Source organism: Gavia stellata, chromosome 10 (assembly GCF_030936135.1).
Source record: "Gavia stellata isolate bGavSte3 chromosome 10, bGavSte3.hap2, whole genome shotgun sequence".
Lineage (NCBI taxonomy): Eukaryota > Metazoa > Chordata > Aves > Gaviiformes > Gaviidae > Gavia > Gavia stellata.
In genome coordinates, this window is record NC_082603.1 from 19556542 (window position 1) to 19581002 (window position 24461).

The following is a 24461-nucleotide window of genomic DNA, read 5'->3' on the forward strand; positions in this document are numbered from 1 at the left end:
AATGCTCTTAGGAAGCATTCAGCATACTCCTAAATGAAGGCTTTTTCACTCTATATTCCTTCCTCCCCACTCCTGGGGATAAGTAAGCAAATGGATCAATCAATGGTGAAGAAAAAGACAAGACAGCAAGTTACTTTGCCATGGGAACAACTCTGAAAATTCAAAATAGATCACTTTTTCCTATTTAAATATAAATGCAGTGTAAAGCAGCTGCTACAATGAATGACATGTTCTCCATGTAGAGCTACTACCACGAGGGTTTCCATCCTGTAATGTGTGACAATATCAGCTACAGAACAGAAATACAAGCTACAAACCACTTTACCTCCAGCTTAAGCACATCACAAACAGAAATCAGAACACTCAGGCAGGAAAGTAACTGTTGCTCTCCTCTCAAGCAGAAGAAATTAAATTTCAAATATTTAAGGTAGTCAAACAGCAGAAGTACCACTTGTCAATTACGAAATCCAAAAAGCCTACTTTCTCAAGGAAAAACCAGGGATAAGGAAATACAAACAAAAAAAACCCCACCTGAGAGATAAAAGTGTAAGTGAGCTGCTTTCTCTTTCACTTTACTATTACAAGGAACAAAGAAGAAACTTATCTTAAGATCTGTTATTTATTCCACCAACACCCTCAGAATGTAAACCATCACTCATCCTTAAACGTGTTCTATCATGTTTCATACTGTTATAACACTGAAAATCTATGCAGTGTTTCAAATAAATACTAAATTCACACACATTTAAACACTCTCCAAATGCTACTTAGACCTATAAAATTAAGATCTGGTTTTTTTTCCTGATTTGCTTTCTATAAAGAAATCCTACTGAATCCCTGAGTATTATGTGGACAAACCTGAAACCAGCTCAAAAATAAAAGCAGCACAGTTGCACAGATATGGCTCAATACAAGCTCAACTGTACTGGTTTTGGACTGCAAGTAGAAACTCCACGTTATAGTCACAGCATTTGACAGATGGTAGATGATAGATTTTTGTATCAGTAAAATAGACCAGTAAATACTGCAAGTATCAACTCTTGAAAGGAGTTTGGGAAGTTTTAGCTATACTTTCATCTCCATACTATAACAGCTCTATACTTTGATTTACAAACTAAGTTGCTAGTATTTAGCAAATAAATTGAAACTGAATATTTGATGGCATTTTTAGTATGGAGATAATATGATAAATTCTCTGCTTTCAGTTTCATATAATGCTGCTGTTATCAGAGTTCTGTCTACTGTTTTATTTCAGTAAAAATTGAGAAATGTCAGAGCATGGCATCTGGTTAACACAACCAGCCACTTAAGCCATATCTGCAGCTGCGTAATGCTGCCAATCAACCACACACACAAACAGCATCCACAGATGGCTCAGGAGGGCAGAACAGAGGAAAACCAACGGAGTGCGTGGCAGGGAGGAGGCTGCTACTGAAACACTGCATAGTATTTTTGTCCACATTTTAAAGTGGTTGGTGGAAAACTAGAGAGCGTGCAAAAGTGCCATAAAAATGATTCGAGGATCAGAAAGCTACCTTACAATGAGAGGCTTAGGGAATTCAATGTGTTTAGTTTTTCAGAGAGATTGAGAGGTGAGATGATTACAGGCTGTAAGTACTTTCACAGGAAAAAATACCACAAGGGGAAGGGGAGGGGAGTACACAGAACATAACACCAAGATCCAGTAGCTGTAACGTGAGACCAACCATGTCCAGATTTTAAGAAACTGAGGCCTTATTTCGAAATAGTGAAAGGCTCCAGAGGCCATTCATAAATGAGCAAAGGAAATGCTCCATTTCTTGATGATACTTTCAAAGCAAGATTGGATCCCCTCCTGGAAGAAGAGGATTAGCAAAACTTTTGCTAGGTACCACTTGAAAATTAAGTGACTAATGACAAACAAAAGGTCAGTCTAAGTCTTTAATTGCCTCCTGAAGAGGCAAAAGCTAGGAATCTACACAATGCCAAAGAACTGTCAGGCAAATCCTTGCATGAAAAGGATCAATAGGATGCATTAAGGGACACACGGTGTTTAAGGGAAGTGGCCTGGTGCATACATTACCTAATGGGCTTTACTGGTTCAGACCAAAGCTCCAATGTTCCGTTTCTGACAAAGGCCAAGAGATGTCTGGAGAAGAAATAAAAACAGGCCAAGCACATGGTCATATCTTCCAGATGTATTTACCATTGTCCACCTGCTTGCAACTTAGTAGATTAATGAATTTTTAGATCAATGATTTTTCCACCCCTAGTTTGTCTAAGCATTTCAATAATCATTATATGCTGTGGCATTGTGCTCTACAGTTCATCAGTTTGTTTCAGTATTTTTGAAGCTATCAACCAATAGTTTATTTTTGATTGTTTCCTACACTTGTATAACAAGCATTCCTTGCCTACTTTTTCCATACTACTCATGATTTTACAGGCTCCTACCTTTCATTTCCTAACATGTTTTCCCAAGTCTGATGAGCCTGGGTCTACTTAATCATTCCCTATACGGGCGATGCTTTATATATCTTTTCCAACTCTGCTATAACCTTTTCTGAGACGAAGGGCAAGGAAGGACAACACAGCAGAATTGCTGCATCCAATGGAAAAAAAAAAAAATCTCATGTGGTTCTTAATTTGTTTTTAATGGCTTCCAGCATGCTACATGCATTTTTGACCGCTGTTGAGAATTTACCTGATGTTTTTGTAGAGCTAACTTCTGTAACTCTAAGATCTCCTTTCTCAGTGAGGACAGCCAATTCAGAATCTAACATATGTAAATTTGGGATTGTTTTTCTCCAGATACATTCAGATATGACAAAAGTGAGTTTCACCTGCCATTACCCAGTCACCTGGTATTGAGAGATTCTTCCCCTGAATAGCTTGTTATCATCAAACTGTCATCCCACAATGCACAATAATCTCTAAAACAAACAGAAAAGTGCATATGACAAGTTCAAACCATGAATTAATGCTCAGTAAAAAATACCAGTAACAATTCTAATCACAATCCTCAAAAGATTCAGATTTTTTTTCAGCTAATTAACAGGACAGAAAGGTTTTTAAAAAAATCTCATTCAGCTACCATTCAGCCCTCTCTCTAAAGCATTAGAAGGAGCAGGAATCAGATGTAAAGGAGGAGATACCTGCAGAGGTCACACTATGTGGTTATTTTTTAAAAGCCCACACAGGCCCCAACACTCAATGACTCCACTATGCCAAAAGACATTAAAGCAGTTTCTGAGCAATAGAGCTTTTTTTATTTTTGTTTTTTAAACAGACTTCTTCAGAATTTAAGTTTAAAGATACATATGCATATACACTTAAATAAAATGCAAAAGCATTCCCTGGGTGCTACTGTATCCAGTATGACTATATTAGGAACTTGCAGAAGGACACTCCAGTTTAATCAATTTTACTATTAAACACTGTCTACTCCTCACAAGACACCAAAACCCCCGGATTTAAACCAACCATACCATGTGGCTTTATTAAAGACTGGCAGGGCAATCATGTTTTTTTTACTGTTGAAACTTTAGCTTCAAAAACTTTTACTATTTAATACGCAAAGTAATGTTACAATGTTGAGAACATACAGTTTCAGTTAGTGTCGAGGTAACACTGTCCTCCCTAAGTGAGAGTGCTGTGAAACCATACAATAACAGTTTCTCATGTGGTGAACAATGCCAATAGGGAACGGGAGGAATATCAAATTCACTATCTAGCTCCCATCTCATTTCAGTAAATCTGTGCCTAGCATGCCTTTATAATTTCTGTGCAACAATACATTCGCTTAGTGTTTTACATTCTCCTGATAACACCACTTTCTGCAAGAGTTTATATTACACCAGAGTGCATCATCCTGAATGCATTTTGTTCCCAACCATTTGTGACATTATTAACCAACTGGTTTTCCTGTGCATTGGATAAGAACAAACATTTTGGACATTTAAGGTTTTCAAAACTTCAAACTGTGTGTTTTAGAATGGTTTTTTTGTCCGTTTGTTTGTTTGTTTCATTTGAAGCCCATTTTCCTGGCATAAATTTCACCACAATAGGATTTAAAAACATGGTTCATGCAGACATGTCTACGGTTAAATTATTTGTTGATTTAATGTTAAATCTATATTGTGTGGTTTCCAAAATAGAAAAATCTGTTCAGACACTGTAAATTTAACAGGCTCAGTTCAAGTTACTTAGACCTACTGGATTCCTATTCTTCCCTAAAGCCAAGCTTGCACAGACTCTTGACATCCTTCAGTTGTCCATCCTCACCCTGCAGATTGTTATGCCTAAAAATACAGTAATTCTATTATTGCATGTACAGTGCTGTAAGTTTGAATGGCCAGACTAAATTAGCTTAAGATGATACTTGCTACTGTGAAAGTTATGTAACTCATCTACAGTTCCACTTAAGGAACGTGTGGACGAGGCATTGTGGGACATGGTTTAGTGGGCATGGTGGTGTTAGTTGATGGTTGGACTTGATGATCTCACAGGTCTTTTCCAACCTTAGTGATTCTGTGATTCTGAGATTGCAAACACATTGCCATGTTCTGAAGCAACACTCTTATGACAATGGAGGTAAAAGAACATGTGAGGCTGTAAAGCACCAAAAAATCTACACTGTTATTCTGACCTTCTGTACTTCATTTCCAGAACCAGACTTCAAAAAAATCACCACAAGCCTTTGTGTATGTTTTCTTACGAATTTTTTTTTTCTCCCCTTTTTTTCAGAGAGAGGGAAAAGGCCTCTCATTAATGGCAAGTCTTATACTTTTTTAAACTTACCATATTTTTAGAGTAACAGCAAGGCCTTGCAACAACAGCTAACATAGTTATCGTGGGGAATAATTAATATGCAGCAGCTTTTAAATTCATCATCTGGCAAAGGAGGTAGGAGAGAAGGAGAAATTGTCTTGTCCCTTGTTTTGAAGGAGATGATAAGTTTTCTTGTATTTATCATTAATCGAGAAACCTAAAGTTGCACGAACAAGAAGTGTGTTGATTAGTTGGCCTGTGATAAGTGGAGCACCAGGCCAAAAAGAAAACACAAAAATCTGTATTCATACAGGGGTTACTCAGTATCTCTTCTCTCCCATTACTTTATTCTGGAGCAAGTTGGTGGTATGCTTCCATGAAGCACGACTAAGGAATCAAATCTGCAGAGGTCTGCTATCCATTCACACATGTCAGTGAAGTATTCCATTTGCAGTATCTCAGAAAGGATTTTTAGAGAAGTCCCTCACTGACTTTCAACAAATTCCAGTAACAGAAATACTGCAGCAAGTTTTCCACTTAAACAGTAGGGCCATATATTGTCATTAGAGAATGAACACTGTTAAAATATGACCAATTTCAGCTCTGTGGTTTCAGATCAATACAGCAAGTCTTCAAGGAAGGAATAAGACTCCTTGAAAGACTACATTTCATCTTTGCAGACAGGGGGGGATAAAAAAATAATAATAAAAAAAAAATCAATACATGAGAGGTTGTTTTCCAGAACGTTATGAAATGTTATCATCTCACAAGCAATTTTACATGTCTTTTCTGTTACCAGCGTCATTTACAGTATGCTGTTCTCCTTAGCTGATTTTATTTATCTTACTGCTGAGTAAGTGGTATTCAAGCTGCTCCCAGGAAGAAACCACGGAAGTGTCAAAGCAGGTTGAATTCTTGAAATAGCCAGTGAGCTCCCAAGGCTGACTGACTACTGCTTATTTAAGGAATAGAATAGAATAGTAAGCATAACACATTTGTGCATATACAAGTTAAACACATTAAAATATTTAATAGCATGATTTTATTATGAGGTACTGCACAGAAATTATATACTGTCCCTGAAACAGTCATCAGTCTTCTAAACATATGCTTTCTCCTCTGAAACGTTAGTTTAATGAACTTAATTCCAATTAATCTAAAAAGTAAGTAACTAACTCTGTAAAGGTTTTATTTCAATGCTTATTGAACATAGTTATTTAAATAATTAAGAATCCACATGGACTAATAACTAAAAATATTTCAGGAAATCCTTTAACCCCAACTATAAAGACTCTCTCAACACTAAGATGGGTGCAGAACTCCAAAGGAAAGCTCTGTATTCTGTGTGATGTACAACAGAACAAATGGCATAGAAAGAAGACCCATAAACCTCTATTTTGTAGTAACATCAGGGCAACACACATCATGAACAGACTGATACTTAAATTTACATCATAAATGCAGCACTTCAGAAACATGCAAGTGAGCTGTGGAACAAATACCTGGGCAGAAATATGCTTAGAGAAGCCAAGTTCATATCTTCAAGAGAGGCTGCAGCAGCCTCAGTAGATGTACTGGCTCATTCAAACCTAACTCACGTAGCTTTAAACAGGGAAAGGGAGACTAAGCAGTTCTCTGTCAGGTGACACAGGGATACCAATACGGTTTTCCATCCATAGCGATATTTCTCAAATTTGTATGAAGAAATACCAAGTTTAAACTTGAGTATAAATACAAACTGTGGTTTTTTGTACATATACAGGTTTACAATGGCACATACCTGCAATACACCTGTGAAGGACATGGATCAAACAGATAGACTGTGTCACTTCTGTATTAGGGTGGTCCCTATGGATATTTTTAAAATTATTTTCCACCTGAAATACGAAGACTTTTTCATTTATTTCCCCCCCCTCGTATAAACCAATCAGCTATATCCTTGGGACTCCACAGGTAGGGGGAGCAGAGGCAGAAGGGTTAATGAACGGTCCCATGCTTGATGGCCATACGTGGCCCAAACCATTAGTACTAACCTTCTCCCATCCCATCATCTCTTGCATTGCTGTGAATCATCACAAGACCCTACAGCCCCAACCTTCCCCCTGCTTCAAGTACAGACTCTTTAAAAGATGTGGGAAAATTACTTTCTCCAACAGACTCTGTTTTATTTGATTGTTACTCCATGTTACAAGGCTGCACTTTATAGTCTGTAAAAGTTGTTCTGTTCAGTCAGCGGTTCACAAATTAACCTGTAAAATGGCAAAAAGCTCAATAAAAAATGTTCTTCATTCTAACATCATAGCTAAGGTTCACAGAGTATAAATGGGAAAATTTCCAAAAAACACACAAACAAGGAAAGCCACATGCACTTTGTTGATCCAGTGGACCACTCAAAGCAAGAGATCTTAAATTTTCATTAGAAAATGCCACTCTAGCAGTTGGCATTAGTAAATGTTCTTCTTGGATGTTCACTTTAAAAAAACCCAAACACCACCCCCCCCCCAAAAAAAAACCCCCACCAAACCCAATAGTCACTTCTACACCAAAACAAGTATAGCTCTTTAGCAACCAATCGTGAAAGATAGTGTCACTGCATAGTTTTAGTTCAACTATTACAAACCAAAAAATACTAGTCACAAGACTGCCACTAAAATTGTTAATATGTGAGTCCACCACATAAAATTCTCAAGTACAAGTTACACTGAAATTTCCTGGTCAAAGCAATCCCTTTATTAAAAAAAAAAATCCAACACACGCTAAATTCACCTGAAATAAGTCTGCAGTTAAAACAAACAAACAAACAAACCCCCCAAAAATCAAATTTAGAATGCTAAGCATCTAGTTAATGCTTTAACTACTACCCTACACAAAATTGTGTCTGGTTCTAGTTTGAAAGCACAACTACTTCATTTAACAAGCATTCTGTGATGCCTACTGGAAGTTACAGTCACAGAATGATTAATAAGTATTAAAGTGCAATTTAGGAAGTTTGCTTTAGATCAGACTATCTTTTATTAAAAAAAAGGAATCAAAGCATAATTAATTTTTACATTTACAAAACCAGTACTGCTGTCAAGGCAGCAGAGTACAATAAAACAATAGCACTACAATGTGTAATTATTGCAGTAAGCTCAATCATAGTTTGGAAAAGTGCCAACTGTTACTTGTTTTCTAAAGAATCCGTTAGCGAAAAACAGCCACCATTACCAAAGAATACTTTTGGCAACTAATTCATATGCTCTTTGACATATGCTAACAGTTCTTGAATGATACACCTCATAAATTATTACCACATGCAAAGTTTTTAAGTGCCATACTTTTCAAGGGATGTTGGGATATTTTTAGCTAATTTTGACCATGCATTTAGATCAAACAGGAGTCAACGTTAAACTGAAGAAAATAATTATCCTCAAATCATTAAGTTCTTTCTGTCTACTAACTGCCTAAAACAAGGGTTCTTTGCTCTGAAACCAAACCAAACGCTCAAAACCTGTATGAGGGTCTCCCTGGGAGAAGATGAGGGCACATACCCAACCCATTACCATACACTACGTTCCCATACTCCATCTTGTACAGCATGCAGTTGCTTAAAATCGTCACCACAAAATGCCGTATATTAAATACCACAGGAAAATTATGAAGGGTGCTACTGAAACTACGCAAGACAACAAGTTTAGTCAAGTTCGGTATCAATGCATTTCCAAACATTAAATATCACAGTGTTTTTAGCTCCTCAAATTCCTTGTAACAAAGGTTTTGAAAAAATGAAAAGAACAATCCCTTTTTACAGTTTTATGTCTGTACTTGGTTAAGCCTTATCAGAGGGTAAAGCTTTAAACTACCTGGAAGTTCTGCCTGATACATATTTGTGAGGTCTAGACATTTTTCTATAGAGAAGCCAAATGTTCCTGACAATTTAGGTCACTATTTAATTGTGGAACCTGATACAGCAAAGGTTGAAGGATTAACAGAATTTGCGGAGAGTTTGTAGATATGCAATTCCACCAAGGGCAGAAAACTCATCCAAATCAATTCCTGGATATCTGAGAGGATTTTCATATAGGTTTCTCTTGCATACTAATTATCTCTAGAGTGCCATCTCATGTTTACATTTACACGCACATACTTAACATACATTAAGTAAAGTAAAAGAGATGTAGGAACGATCACTGTATTTTACGTTCCTGCTGCTATATGAATACTTGACAGATTTTGTTGCTTAAGTGTCATGTTGTCAGACATTCAGTATTTTTTTCATACTTAAAAAGCACATGATGCAAGTGCTATTTTTATTTCCATATTGTTTTAAGATGGCATAACAAGGAGAGGAAGCAAGTCTAAAAAAAAGGTTACCAACATTCATTCTTGAAAACTAGTATTTCAATCTCAGTAAACATTTAAAACCTTTTCTCATCATCTTCAGCAAAACAAATATTTTGTATGTAAATTTGATAGCACCAGTTTAAGAAATTTAAGTTTATTGCATCCCATTACTTATCACAAAACAATACGTGCTTTTAACTGCAACCATGACACAAGCTTACACCAGTCAAAGTGTGAACATATTTAAAACTTACGCATCACCACCACTAATGCTCCTGGAAAATATAAAAATGGTCATTCAGTTCCTAAGGGCTCTTTTCTATGGCTTAGGACACGAAAAAAGAAAAGAAAAACCCTCTTTCAGTATCTTCATTCCTCCTTCACATGTGTGTTTTTTTCTTTAAACTTGATATGTGAATAATTTATCATCTATTTCTATTTCTTAATTCTCATATTAAGACTGCCTTGCCATCTGCACTAGGCAATCACACATAAGTAGGCATATAAAAATCACTGGAAACAATGCTTTGGGTTGCTCCAGTGACCACAAATGTTTAGAAAAATGCTCCCACAAACATGTTAGCAAGACCATGTTTTTCAGAGTATGGTTTGGAAAGCACAGAGAGGAAAACCAGAAGAGGATGCATATAAATGTTTTACTATTTGATTTATCATTTCTTTCTGCTAAACTACCACCTCAGTTTTATGTTGTTTTTTCACACCAGAAAGGAGAGAAGGGTTTAATAGTATTGTAGAGGGTAAATGACAAAGCAATAGGAATCAGAAGCAAGTACATTTTCAGACTGTTAAGCTAGAGTGAAGCCAGCCTTGAAAATAAGTGTATTCCCCAATACTCTGCCTTTTTGTTGGGATCAGACAGACTGTGGATAGCTCACACATGCAAAAGTTGCACTGATCCTCACATACATATCCTTTCTACTCCTCATTTCCCCTCTTCAAAAGTTCATCTTTAATATTCTCTTCTAAGCTTGACCACACGCTTACGAGATAAATTTGCCTTTAGGCCAAATGCATTTAACATGCCTCATGAATAACTAAGAAGCCTGACAAATAGCCTCTAGCAATTTTTCCTGGGTTGGATGAAGGGGTGGCTGTCCTTTCCTGTCCAGAAGCAAACATATGCCATCTCTGCAGCTCAAAGCCCAAAGCATTAAACTAAAGTGAGATCAAGAGTGCTTTAACTTTATGCTCCATGCTCTGATCTCTGCTGGCGGAAGAGTTGAGCACACCTCTGGTTACCACCCTGGCTAGCAATGGGGTGGTACTCTCCCATGAGAGTGCTGGGCATACTGCTGGTGTGCCCCTTGCTAATTTTGACAGCTCATCTGTCAGGTCTTGTGACTTCCCAAGCCCTCTTATGTACCTCCATGATTGACAGCAATTTTACTTCATTAACCACTCCAAAATCTCTCCTCAAAATTCAAAACTTTGGAATAAAAGTTGCTCCAGCTGAATTCCGTGGAAGAGTTTTTACGTAATCCTAACTGCTTTGGCCACTGAATAGTTTCAAAGATAACATTCAAGTTTGTACCAAATATGACAGGTTACGAACACTGCTATGTTTAAATGTAAGCTTAGACAGGTATTTCTGGTCATTCAGCCTTTGCTTTTGGCTCAGAAAGCATGTTTGTGAGGCAGTTCAAGGACTAGAATAAATACTACTAGCCTACTAGAAAGTAAGGCATTCTGGTACTTCTCATAGTAGAAAACACCTAGACTACTGCATACATATTAAACACACAGACTATAAGCCCTAATTTAGAAGTATAAATCAAGCAGTGTGCCAGAAATTTTCTAGGATTTTTTTTACAGCTTAATCAAACAAAAACATGTAGTACACTCCTGTTGAAGATAATTTTAAACCTTAAAACAGGTCCTGCTAAAACACCGGAACTACTGCAAGTTTTGTCTTCACTCAAACCAACAGCAGCTGCACAAATAGCACATTAGGAATAACAATTTAGAGAGCAAAGGGAGGGAAAACCAGAAGTATTTAAAAAATGAAATTTGTTTTAATAGAAGTAGGAAGACATTAAAAAAATAAAACATTCCAATTCCTACTAAATGATCATACTCCAAAAGGTCATTTTGTAGACAGGTACATTCTCCAAAAAGCAAATATACATCTACTATTGAAATGCTATCTTTGTAAGTGAAATGGAGCTCAAAAACATACTCAGTCCAATCCCACTTTACACACTTTGAAGTCATCAAATCGGACAGCAATATCTAATCGCTTCATCATAAGACAGCAAACTATTTATTAGGTACCTCACCTTCAAAAGCTTGCCTTGTTGGCAGCAGCACCAAAGATATACAAAGAAATACAAAATAGTTAATTTGCCTAAAAATCTATTAAAACAGACTAAATTATTCTCAGATAAGCATGAGGGCTTTGTAAGCTTCTTTCGTTTGTCTTTTAAAAAAAATAAAATAAAAAATAAGAGGGGCAAACTCTTAAGACATTCAATATTCCCAAAGACACTAACTTGATTAAGGGAAAGCATTTTAGTGCTATGGTCATCCCAGCACAGTTCACAGGATAATGTATCAAGAATAGTATGCAATTATAGATATTTCACCAGGAAAACATTTTTTCTCGCTTTTAAGAGCACACACTGCTGAAGGTTTACTGACAAATGAAAAATCTTGGCTCCAAAGTTGTCAGTGGGAGTGCAGCTGAAATAGGATTCTACCTATGAAACGCTTCACTCAACGCCAAGATAGAAAAAATCTGACATTATGTCTTTGTTTCCAAAAACACAGATCCTCATACAAGATACTTGGTGTACCAGGTACAAACCCACATCTTCAGAAAGTGATCAAAGTGTGTTCATAAACACCCTGTGCTCAAGAGTGTTTTGGTCAATAGACCAGGTGTAGTAATTTTGTCCTTATCCTTCAGCATGGGGATAAAACCCTGTGAGATACTACTTTTACCACAGAAAATGGAAGGACGTGGCTGGACTCAGCTTTTGTATAAATGAATCCCCTTTTATTGAAGGAGTAAAAAATTTGAAATTAGATCTTGCAAAAAGTTATTTTCTCCTCCTCAATTTACATCTGTCATGCAAATGCTAAAGGAGTCAAAATCTTAGACTGCTTTGTTTTGTTCTGAAGACACTTTTTAGTCTACTTAATGTGTCAGAATAAGATTCCATCATTTTCACGTCCTATTTCTTGACTTTATTCCCTTTTACTCTAGATTTGTAAATCCTTCTCAGAATTACAGAAATCCATTGCTCAGAATAAATGATCAAAATCAACTCCAATATAATACATTCAATTGGTGATTAATGCTTTGTGTATTAAAACCCACTGCAAATGCCACATATTGCAAGACTTCTACTACTGCAAAACCTCCTTCAAAGTCCCCCACAGAATCAGTGTAAAGAAATGCAGATATTTCAAAGAAAATACAGATATGCTATTTATGAAATCTTTCTGAATATGTTCAACAACGACATATCCAGAAAAGAAGATAATAGCAATACTGAAAATGGAAAGATACACAGGGAAAAGATTCAGGAGGAAAAAAAATAATTAAATTAGCTGGATTTCCCTCTCCACTTTGCAGAATTGCTCTTGTTTCTCCAAGTTCCTTCATGTTCTTAACAACCTTTTTGCACTTTTTTAAAAAAGTGAAATGAAATGCTACTGCCTTTCAATCTGTTGTCCGAGAAAGATCAGTCCTACATTACAACATTGGAAAATATATACAATGGGGGTGAGGAATATATATACAGATAATATTTATATTTATTATAATTATATACATTATAAAGTTATATATTCTTTACTTTCCCTTGTGTGTGTATTTTTTAATAGATATTAAAAAAATAGAAGAATAAAATAAGAAAAAAAAAGAATAAAATAAGAGAGAAAAACCACTAAAGAAGTAAATGGGGAAGATATGCATTTTAATTTAAGGAACCTAAGATCCCATCCCCACACTCTTTACAGTTCTACAGCAATTATGCACAAGGTTTGCATAAACACTTCAAAATCATCAAAAGCTGTTTTATCAAAACAGCACTTAAGTTTTACATATGTTTCAACACAAATTAGTGTTCAGAATTAAACAGCAAGTTGATAAAAAAAAAAGGATGTCAGCTGTCATTTTAAACTCTAACGGACGTAGAGGAAGGCAGACAAAGACCGGGCCAAAGTGATAGATAGCTCCTTTCCAAATACTTTTTGTAATTTAATTATCTTATTAATTCTCTCACTGCCCTAGACTCCTAGCTACTCATGATGAATTTTATCGCTACCAGAAAGGTTGAATAATAATTATTATAGCAGTAATGTTATTGGAACCATGACGACACAAGGATATTGAGAAGTAAGGACAACAATAATACACTGAATACTAGGGACAATAAAAAGACATGCAGATGTAGCTGGGCTTCCCGCAGACACATTTGCAAAAAATACCTCTATGGTAAAAATATGCTCTTAATTTATAGCCATAAAAAGCTAAACTACAGCAATGAATTAATTACTTGGGAACACACAGACACTCAATATGAAGCCAGACCCTGAAACTCAAGGGCACATCCCACAATAACACTGATGTCCTGCTAGTCAGCATATTCCTGACGCAAAAACATGTATGTGCAACATGAATGCTTCCACAAGTATTGAGAATGCATACCTTTAGTGAAGTGCCTGGGCATATCAACTATAATCAGCACTAGCAGTATTTTTAATACAGGCAATTACTGATAGGAATGCCACATGGAGGGACTTCAGTTCTCCAAAATTCAAAAGGTCAAGTGGAGAGGAGAGGAGTTAGGGGGTGACTAAAGAACCAACTGACCCGATTCCAGGAAGGAAAGAAGTTGGCTTTTCTCTCCTAAGTGACTGAAGACTTCTCTGAACACCACCTTTCTCATGATGCTGGGCTTTGAACACAACAACTTCACGGGGCCACAAGTTTTTAGGGGTGTGGGCAAATCCAACAGAATTGATGGGCTTGAGCATGACATGAAGCTAAGGGTTTGAATAAGATATTGCCTGCCCCCCATCTAGATAGCGAGTAGGACAGATTGCAGTTAAGAGTCTGTACATATTTATGAAAGGCTGCAGCCAGCTGGCCAAATTTGAGACGCCTCTTTCAACACTGGACTCCTTTCACTAAATCTTTCATCTTTTATTTCTGATTGAAAAAATAATGCAAATACACATAACAGTTCAGCTATTTTTCTACAGCATGGCACTTTCATTATGCTTGCCAGGTTAGTATTTCAGATATATAAACAGATAAATAGCACCACATTTCAAGCAAAGCACTTACCACTATTTTAATACTGCTTTGACAAGGTTTAAATACACTTCAGCTAAGTGACAAAAACTACAGATTGCACACAATTACATAAAAAGGCTATCTTTTGACCCAATTAAGTGATAATACGTGGAGGATTCCATATGCAAAAGCCATCTATTTCCTAAAAAGGAGCAAGAATTTGAGGGAAGGCATTCACTATTAGAAGACAAGACAAGTCTGGCCAGAATACGTCTAACAGCGAGTGACTCATGGATGCCAGTCAGTAGATATGGAAATGACTTGTTCATGAACTGCTCAAATGTCCCTAAGTTTAACAGCTGGGGGCAATACAAAGCTGTGCAAAAAAAGAATCCATCTGCAAATATATCAGTTTTCTGAAATAAGGAAAAAAAATTTCCTACGATTTATTTCACTTCCGATGTATATGACAAAGTGAAAGTGACAGTTTAACCTGTTATGCTAACTCCAAAGTTTAAGTAGTTTAGCAAGGGCTGGTTTGGGCTTTTTATTTTAAATATATATATATTATATGTGTTTATATACATACATACATAGATACATATACATATATAAAATGCACAACCAGTCAATTTTCATTTAGTGGAGTATTTGGATGTCTCTGGTTTTGTTAGGGTTTTGCTGTGTTTTAAACCATTTCCTTTGATAATAATCTCCACTCAGAACTTAAAAAAGGCATTGTAACTTCCAATAATTCAATTTCAAAGGCACATCGCAGACATGAAAATTTTAGTTACTTTCTCCATGAACAGAAGTAGAAAATGGACAGGAAAAACAAAGGGAGCATTGCCATGGCATTATGCCATAATGTCATTGTTTTAGTTGCTCTATCACAGAGTAAATAAAGACATTAAAAGTAGCTTCTTCTGATTTCCAGTAGTGCTACCACTTTTCCTTTTACAGTGCCAAGCACATTACTGAAACCTGCTAGGTATCTGAGTATTGAAATTACTTAATCTCCCTTCCTTTGTAGAAAAACAACGATATGGAAGAACAGGACCTCAAACTCCTTTAAAGGCTTTCTCCTGAGTTTCTCAGCCTTGAACTAATCCCCTACCTCACAGCTACCATTACCAAATCTGTAATATTGCATTAATTCACAAAGATGATGATCATGGCACTTGCATTTCTTTGGCTGTCCAACAAACCATTTCTATCCTGAACATCTGATTGTAATTGTGGCTCTCTTCCAGGATTTCCCTGGAGGATGGTATTGTAAGTCTTTGGGCTCTTCAACTCAAATTTGTGCATTAAAAAGTAACATACATAGATATGTACTGGCCCAAACCTGACCTTTTTCCAATGGAGAATCTAGAAAGATGCAGTGCCTTACACGGCAATTACCTCATCCACTGCAGTACGTGGCTGGAGGGACTGAAGGTGTACGCTTCATCTGATTTCTCAAGTCCGTTTCATCTCTCAGAACTGCCCTCAAAATATCTCTAACAAAAATATCCCCTTGCCAGAAAACTCTTCAGAAGAGCACCTGCTACTAGAAACGAAGGCACAGGCTCTCACCGCATCACTAATTCTCAAACCTATTTCACTAAAAGCATGAGGCCAGCAAACTAGGTACGACAAGTTTCTCTTGCGCAGCCTGCCAGAAAAGAAAAAGAAATTTTAAAACGTTGTGCCTTTTATTTCCACTGTTAGAAACAGATGTTGGAGTGCCAGCGAAAAGGGGTGAGATCAAGCTTCAGAGCCCATTAGCAAGTCTGAACTGACTTGGTATGTGCTTGGGAACATGCACAGTTCTGTATTAGTCAAAATTCAGGCATTACCAATTTCATAGAAAATGCAACAGCAGCAGCTGCAACACTTCTTGCCAAAAAAGTTATAAATAAATCTAAAAATCACAAACAACAACATAATAAATAAATAAAATAAAATTCATACAATTGCTGTTTATTACACTTTTCAATGGGAAGTACAAGTGTAGTATGGGAGTAGTTTAAAATTTATTCTGAAAGTGTCTGGAATGACCAGAAGCGTGGTGAAGGGGAATGGTGAGGGGGAACTAAACGAAAAAGTAGGATAGAACCAGCAAGGCAAAGTGGAAGAATGCTTCACTGGCTGGAGATGTACTGAGGAAGCAGCATTAAAACTCTTATTTCAGGAATCCCAGTACACAAGAAAATAGCTTCTGAAAGAATGCCTCGGGCTACTCAGCGGAAAATAATAACTATTGGGCAATGGAGCTATATATAAAAGCAATGCTAGTAAATTATTTGCATAGCTGTGTGCAGCCAGAACTGCCAACAATCACAAACTACTCTTTACAAATTAAGTTCAAGTATAAATAATATACTAAGGAACCAGGCATGCTATATTATGAGGGACAACTTAAGAAGTTTTCTGAGGGATTTTTCCAAACACATGCAACTGGCAGGCCTACTGACAGGAGATTTTTAAATTTTTTTGCAAATGAAGGAAATATAAGATGCCTATTATTTCAACATCCCCAAGAAGTAGAAACTCTTGTATTTCTAGAAAGCATAAGATGTAATCACTGAGAAATTAAATCATTTAACTTCAAAGGAACAGTGGTTTGTTAGGTACTTGCACAGTGCTTAGAAGGATACTACCACAGCAAGGGCCACAGGCGCTAGGAAACTACCTTAAAAAAAATAAAATAATAATCTGGCAATCAATGAATGATCAATTAAATTTTCTTTCCCGGGTTTAGGAAAAGAGCCTTAGCCTTTCAAATTATTCGCATGTTTTCTAACAACAAATTTCTTTAAAAATTGAAATATTAAGAATTTTTTTCAAATGACAGAATTCAAGGTGCTGAATTAACAGCTATGAGCCAGAAGTTTGTTTATCACTTAGCAGAAGAAATACTCCCACAGTACAGCTAACCAGCGTTTCAGCATGATCTGAAGCAATAATCTGAAACAGTAATAAAGTTGTTCAATCCTTGCTCTCCCTGTTATGGTATATTATGTCACTCAGACACGAACTGTTTTCAAAATCCAATATGTAAGTGTCACTAAACAGCTAGAAAGTAGCAGTATTACTTCACTTTCACCCCACCAAAGATTAATCCTTCCCCATCTGCTACCCTCACCTTCTCTGATCAATCCTACAGACTCTTCCTTGAATGAGGAGGCACTGTCTCCCCCTACCCCTCTGGCCAACCTTGAAGTGCTTCTAGTACTTGCTATTGTAGAATAAAATTAATTTAACAAAAGAACTAGAACACATACAAACCACCCTCTTCTATCCCTTCTCCCCACCAATGCATTACAAAATTTTGGGGAGGGAAGAGAAGAGATGGTTGGATTACTTCCAGCTGGATTGTTTTTTTGATCCAACTCACCACGAAATGGCAATGCAGGAGATTGTATGGTGTATGTTTAATGCCAGGTCAGTTTAAACCAGAGACAGAGCTGTACCCACCAGGCTTCTAAAAACCAAAGGGGATGGTCAGACATCATTTCTGTTCCAGAATGACTGTGCAAACCTCAACATTTGCCTTTCACATGCAATATTCTCTATCAGGGCTGTGCGTTCCTAGAGCTAATGGACAAGTACCTACACCAGGCTTACATAAAAACATGGCTGGCACCTAAGGACAGCTTAGTCTGGAGAGAATGCCGATTTAGCTGCCCTTGCATGTAAACTTGAAAATAATATGAAAGATGAATAGCTGTATGTACAAATTTCACCAAAAAAGTACTTGAAACTGGATTCTGACTGGGCTCTGCTTGTGATTTCACCACTACAAACTATTTGTAAAGAGCTTAAGAAATCAAACAACTGCAGAGAAGTTACAATGAATATTTTATTTTCTTTATTTTTCTAATTAGAGGGTTATCTTTTATATGAAGAAACTCAGAGGTTTACAAATACCTTTTTAAATTATAGTAGGATCATAATAATCTCATCACAGAGAAAAAAAGCAACGTCAGCATTTGTGATGGTCATTTGCTTCTATCTCCTGTACTTTTCAACTTAAAAAAGAAAAGTTTGCCAGGGTGACTGAGTTTTACCTATATAAAGGCTTACACGAAGAAAGAGGTTCCCATTCTTTTTTTGCCAATTCCCAATTGTTCCAATTTTATGTTATAGGCAAGATATTTTAAGATGTTGAACTAAAATTAACCCATCCCCCCCAATTGTTCAGTATAGAAACAAGAGTCGCTCATATGTGAAGACATGGGATAAAACACTTTCTATCAGAAAGTATGATTGAGTATTATTAGAACTGCTGGTAAGATTGGGGAATTATTTTATTTGCTATCAAATCTGAAGTCATTTGGCTTTCCTAGTCATAGCCTAATTCTTACAATTACTTTCCAAGATGACAGTTTATCATCTGACTTATCAACGCAAACCATAGCATAGTTCAAAATCCAGTACCCAAACAATATGCAGTGTGACTTCTAACATAAAGCGCCCACTGAAACACAAATGAAAGACCAAAAGAACTACTTTGTCATTATCATCAAATCATAATATCACTGCCTCTTCACACACACATGCACACACACTCACACACACCCCATTCTTTTGGGGGGCAGGGAGAAAGATTGAAATTCAAGAACGTTAGGCCAACTAATTACTTTCTTCAGAGAAAACCATTTTCCATATTACAGCTCAGTAGAAATATCACCAACCATGATTGTAAAAAAATTTTCTGTTACAAAATCTTAACACTTGCTAGCCATAAAAGACATACCAAACACGTAAAAAGGAAGACGTTCAGATAGCTAGAAGCTTTTTAACAAAGCATGCTCTCACGTTCAAAAAACAGAACCTGAGCTCAAAGCTATTGCAGAAAGCTCTTTTCCCCCTCCTTACACAGGTTTTAGAGAATCACTAAGTTCCTCACAAAGCAAATCTTTCCATCATGCTTTTAATAAACTTTAAAATCGTTTTCCCTTCTCCTTAAGAAATAAAATCAGCAGAACATAGTAATTAGATTCTTGTCCCAAAGCAGTATGAGCTGTGTATTTTAATTGCCTAAATATGTAACTTAATCATGCCCATTGCATATATATTAAGGAGGAAGAGGAAGCTTTACCAGTAAAATTCTTTATTCTCACATGCATTATGTTAATCTTTTCATGCCAGGAGTTAGATTTCCCTAAAGTAACATACACTGCCAGCAATAGAGACACTGAAGCCACTGGTACCAACCAACCAGTTTAAAACAGACAGATACACAATTCCACTGAACCTTGAGCAATATCTTAATACCTGTTTGAATTATCTTCCAATTTAATTAATTTTCTTCTTCAAATTTTTCTTGACAGTTATTGAGATCCTGCAAAAATGATGCTTCTAGGATAACTGGTACGAACTTTCAGTTGAAAAATATGCAGAGTAAGAGTGTCCCGTAACTCAAGCAGTCAACCAGTTCCATTTCCAGGGTCCTAATCTCTAATATCCAGTGCAGAGAGAGCAAGGTGGAAAAGAAATGCTGAGAAGTAAGATCCCAATGGCATTCATACAGCTCAACATTAAGGTATGCTGACTGTCTCTGTTAGAAGCTCACTGTTAAACTTCCCACGTCACTCAAAGTCCACTTCTAGTTTTAACACCAGTAGGAACATGACGTGCATTTTTCTTCCTACAAACTTGAAGCATTCGTAGTCCTAAGTATCTTAATACAGTCAAATAATATAAGAAAACAAATCAACAGTGTTTGTAAACCAGTCCCTGCACTTGTGTACACCAGAAGTCTCAGCGCTCTGTTTTCACAACTCCTAGGCACGACAAACTAGGTTCAGAGTGGCATTTTTTCACATCCTTGAGACCCTTAAATGAAAAATCTACACAAGTTCTGCAGCCTTACGTACAACAGACAAAGTAGTAAGATGTTACCTACCAGGCAGATGCTACTCTAAAAAGGTCGTTTTAAGGCAGGAAAAGCAAAAGAAATCTTAACACAAGAGCTTTCAAGTTCATCATTATTCTGTTTAACTACAGGTCAGTGACAGCCTAGGAGATCACTAACTACACTCAGTAAACTGCAGAAAATAACATCTTACATTCAATGAGAGTAAAACAAATTAACCATCTGTCCTTAAGAACAATGTCGTTACTTTTTTTTTTTAAACACTGTGCTTTCCTTCACAATGCCAAACCTTAGTAAAACGTTTGAAGTAGAAATTAAATGTGAAGAAGATGATAATTCGTTGCAGCAGCAGCAGAACCAGACTCACTTTCGGCACCACTCCTGCTTCTCTTCTCCCTCCCCAGGTGCCCGTCAGCAGGCAGGCGCAGGCCAGCCGCTGCTCCCAAGAAGACCCGTTTAGACACGCTGCAGAAATATTTACCTTTCCAACACCGGTCTCTCCCAGGTCTCATGACCTCGCAAAACACACGTACGAATGAACTCAAAGGCCAAGGCTGCTGCCTGTGCTGCTGCCAGCCCCTTCTGCAGAGTCCCCAGACAGTACTGATCAGGTCCGCGACCGTTCCGGGCAGGTAACACAAGGCGCCGCACGGCAGAAGTAGCCAGCGGTGCGCGTCCCCCCGCCCCGGCCAGGCGGCACGGCGAGGCGGGCCAGCCGGACTGCCAACCCTTCGCGCTCCCGCCGCCGGTCCGGCTGCCCGCGCCGCCGCCTCCCCCTCCCCTGCCTCCCGGCGCCGTGCCCCGGCCCCCGGCCCGGCCCGTTCCGCCCCAGGCCCCCGGCCGCGCCCCGCCGCCGCTCACCCAGCTTGCCGCGGGACTCCTCCAGCTTCTGGATCTGGTTCTCCAGGAAAAGCACGGCCACCCCGAAGACCAGCACCGCCAGCAGCTGCAACTTGGGCGGCAGCATAATCCTGAGCAGCCCCATGAGCAGCAGCAGCAGCGCCGCCCGCCCGGGATCACGGCATAACGCGGGGCCCGGCCGCGGAGGCCGGCGGGAGCCGGGGCCGCCGCCGCCGCCGCAGGGACGGCGCGAGCGAGGGGAGGCGAAGGGAGCGCGGCTGGGGGCGCGCGACAGGGCCCGCCGCCGCTCTCACATCGCCCCGCGGACTGCCCGCCCGCCCGGCCCTCACCGCCCCCCGCGCCCGTCACCAACCGCCGCGCGGCGGCCACCAGCGCACCCCTCCCCCGCCTGCGTGTGCTGCTCAGCAACCGAACGCCCAACCGCGCGCCCGGCCCCCGCCACCGTCGCCGCCGCCGATTGCCGGCGGCGGGACCCGCCCCCGCGCCCTCCGCCATTGGGCGGTGCTACCGCCACCCCGCCTCTCTCGCAAGTGGATTGGACCCGCTCAGGCGACGCCCCGCCCACAGGGCGTTGACTCCTCCTCCTCCCCCCTCAGCTCTGAGCCGCCGGACCGAGGCGATGTCCCGCCTACATGCGACCCTTGGTGATTGTGAGGCCCTTCTTGAAGTCCCGCCCACCTGCCCACCCTCATTGGGCACAGGCACCGCGGCACTTGGGAAAGGCACAATAATATTGCTCAGACCGGCTGTCAATCGCTGGGGCCAAGGGCCTATCTGCGGGTTGGCAGCAACTCTCCGGAACGAGAAAGGATTTTATTCAGGGTTGTTTCGGCAATGCCTGACTAAGGCTGGGGAACGGCAGCTACTCTAGCCACGCTGTGAAGCGCTACTCTGAACTGACTAAAATAGCTTTGCTCTAGGCTTCCCACAGAGGTTCTGGATTAGCTGTTTCTGCTTGTGGTGCCAGGGATTGGGAGCAAGTCTGCGCTCTCTCCGTCAGGCAGTGTGTCGGGCATCCGTGATGGGTGAGGTCCTTCAGCGACCTCCCGGCGACGCTGGCAGGAGCGTTCCGGCACCAAGATGGCGGCGGCCGCCGAGCTAACGGCTGTGGGGCGTTGCTGGTTCTGGTTGTTAGTGGGGCTGCAGGCGGTGAGAGGCCGTTCCGGTTTATTTGCGCTCGGGGCTGAGTGTGGCTGCGATTTTTTGAGAGGAAGAGGGAGGGTGTAAGGGGGGGTGGGGCGGGGCGGTAGTGAGACGTGTCCCATAGCGGCAGGCGGAGGCAGCGGGCCTTGCCTTGCCCATCCCATCCCGAGGCGTCGTCTGGTGCCTCGTCCCTCTCCTGCCTCTGTGGCTGCCTCTTTTGCTCTCTGTGTCGAAGACTATTTTCTGTTTCTGTCCTCTTCCCTCCTGCTGTTGCTGACTCTACTCCACCAGACTGCGAGAGCCGCGTTTTGAAGCCTAAACCCCCCCCGCCTTGTCCCTCGCCTCGGCCCCGCTTTGCCCTGTTAGCTCGGAAAATGTGGCGATCGCTGCAGGTGTTGCAGTGATTCCTGAAATAAATTTACAGGCTTCCTCGGCCATTTTTAATGGGGTTTGTGTGTTGTTGCAAATCTCGTGACCCGGGTTATCTTTAACAACAAAGTTAAGAATGGGCTTGGAAAGTGAGACAGGGTGGCTTTTAATTTCTAACTGAAGGTTGTCCTGTGAAAGGCTGTCCCTCGAGGTGTTCCATAGATCAGCTCTCTTTATTTTAGTGCACCCGATGCCCTTAAAGTTCAGACCCACCTGAGCTCCAGACATACGAGGTTATATAAAAGATCTGTTCAAATGTTTTACTCTAACAGCTATTAAGTACTCCCTAAAACAATTTGTATCCATGCTGCGTTTACTTTAATGTATTAAATTATCTAATGTGGAAGCAAAGCAGTTGTGTAACATGCATTTGTAGGTAAACCTTTAAAGGGCAGCATGCTGCTGAAATGAAGCACATCACTGTCTAAGTAGCTGAAATCATCTTGTTCTGATGGGAAATGGAAAATGTGAGGGTTCTTTCCTAACCCTAAACAGAAACATTTACTATAATTAGTATACTTGCTATTTCAGGACAGTACAATAGTTACAGTACCAAAACTTGAGGAAAAATACTAGGGAGAGCCAGTTTCTTCTGCTTTTTTTTCTTCCCCCTCCCTATGGTTTTATTCTTAAGCTGTTTTGAGCTTGCTATGTAACCAGAACTTCTTTACTGAGGAATTCTCTTGTAATGGAGACTTACTTGCTTTCAAACACTGTTTGATTTTTGGTTGGTCCCGTCCCCCCCCCCCCCCCCAAATACAGGAGAGTATTGGCCTTAAATACGCAGATGTTCTAGAGCTCGTCTGGGGAAAGGTGTGAGGACTGTTGCTGGTGGAAGCAAAGTGACAACGCCAGTAATACCAGTTTTGCTCCCAGATGAACAGATTGAAAAGTCAGGAAAAGATGACAGTAAAATATAAAAGGGGTGGATGGCAAGCAGCAAGGTGCGAGAAAACTGTTTCAGCTACTGTCATCACCATTATTTTAAATAAGTGAATGATAATTAAAATGTTGCTTTGGCAGTGCTTGGCATCCTCCTTAGTTTCGATACAACTGCAGTGGTGTTTTATTTCTTACTGCCAGTAACCCTCAGAAAGGATAAATAATAGATTATTCCAGTAGAATAGGGTCCCACTTTTGCTTGCCTGCTGTCATATATAGAAATTACTTCAGCAGTGTCCTGCAGCAAAAAGAAAAATAGCTTTCTGCCTGACAGAATAGTAATTTCAAAAGAATTTTCTGTATATTATACTTCTTTGTTCATGCTTTAACTTTTTTAGCAGAAACAGAGAAACAGAATAATGAGGCACCTAATATATTTTCTACCAATTCCTAATGCATAGCATTTACTATCTGTCACATCAGTGACATGTCTTTGGCTATAGGTTGGCCACTTGAGAGGAGGAAATGGGTTTTGTCTCTACCTTACTTGGGTATGCTGTATATATTAAATGATGGTTGAATGTGAAGTGAAGTCTGATTTGCTGAAGGACAAACTTAGTTTTTCTTCTGTATTTTTCTGTTTGGCCCAGCATAATTCTTCTGATTCTTGGTCTGTTATCATCCAGTCCAGTTTGCTGGTATCACCTCACTCTTATCTGAACAGAGATGCTTGTTGATTGTTTTGTTGTTTTAGATGTTGCAGATTTTGCCCAAGGTCTTTCACCCAGACCTAGTTTTCCCAGATGCTTCTGTCTCCTTTCCCTCCTTTCTTAGTTTGCTCTCTCACTTACCCCTCCAGCATACAGCTGGAAGGAAAGGTCTTAAGCTAGGGTGTGAGAAATCCCTGTGTAGGGAGGTAGGAATGCGAAAACAAAACCCAAA

The 24461-nt window shown here is 39.4% G+C and overlaps 2 protein-coding genes across 2 annotated transcripts in view; one reads left to right on the top strand and one right to left on the bottom strand.

The window, feature by feature from the left end:
- Positions 1 to 21189, bottom strand: part of HS2ST1 (heparan sulfate 2-O-sulfotransferase 1) — a 78002-nt gene extending 56813 nt beyond the window's left edge. Inside the window, exon 1 of the mRNA XM_059821672.1 lies at positions 21066 to 21189. Coding sequence (XP_059677655.1) covers positions 21066 to 21189 — 124 coding nt within the window. The remainder of the gene's footprint in view (positions 1 to 21065) is intronic.
- Positions 21190 to 22145: 956 nt separating this feature from the next.
- Positions 22146 to 24461, top strand: part of SELENOF (selenoprotein F) — a 29467-nt gene continuing 27151 nt past the window's right edge. Inside the window, exon 1 of the mRNA XM_059822037.1 lies at positions 22146 to 22214. Within this exon, the coding sequence (XP_059678020.1) occupies positions 22146 to 22214 (69 nt within the window). The remainder of the gene's footprint in view (positions 22215 to 24461) is intronic.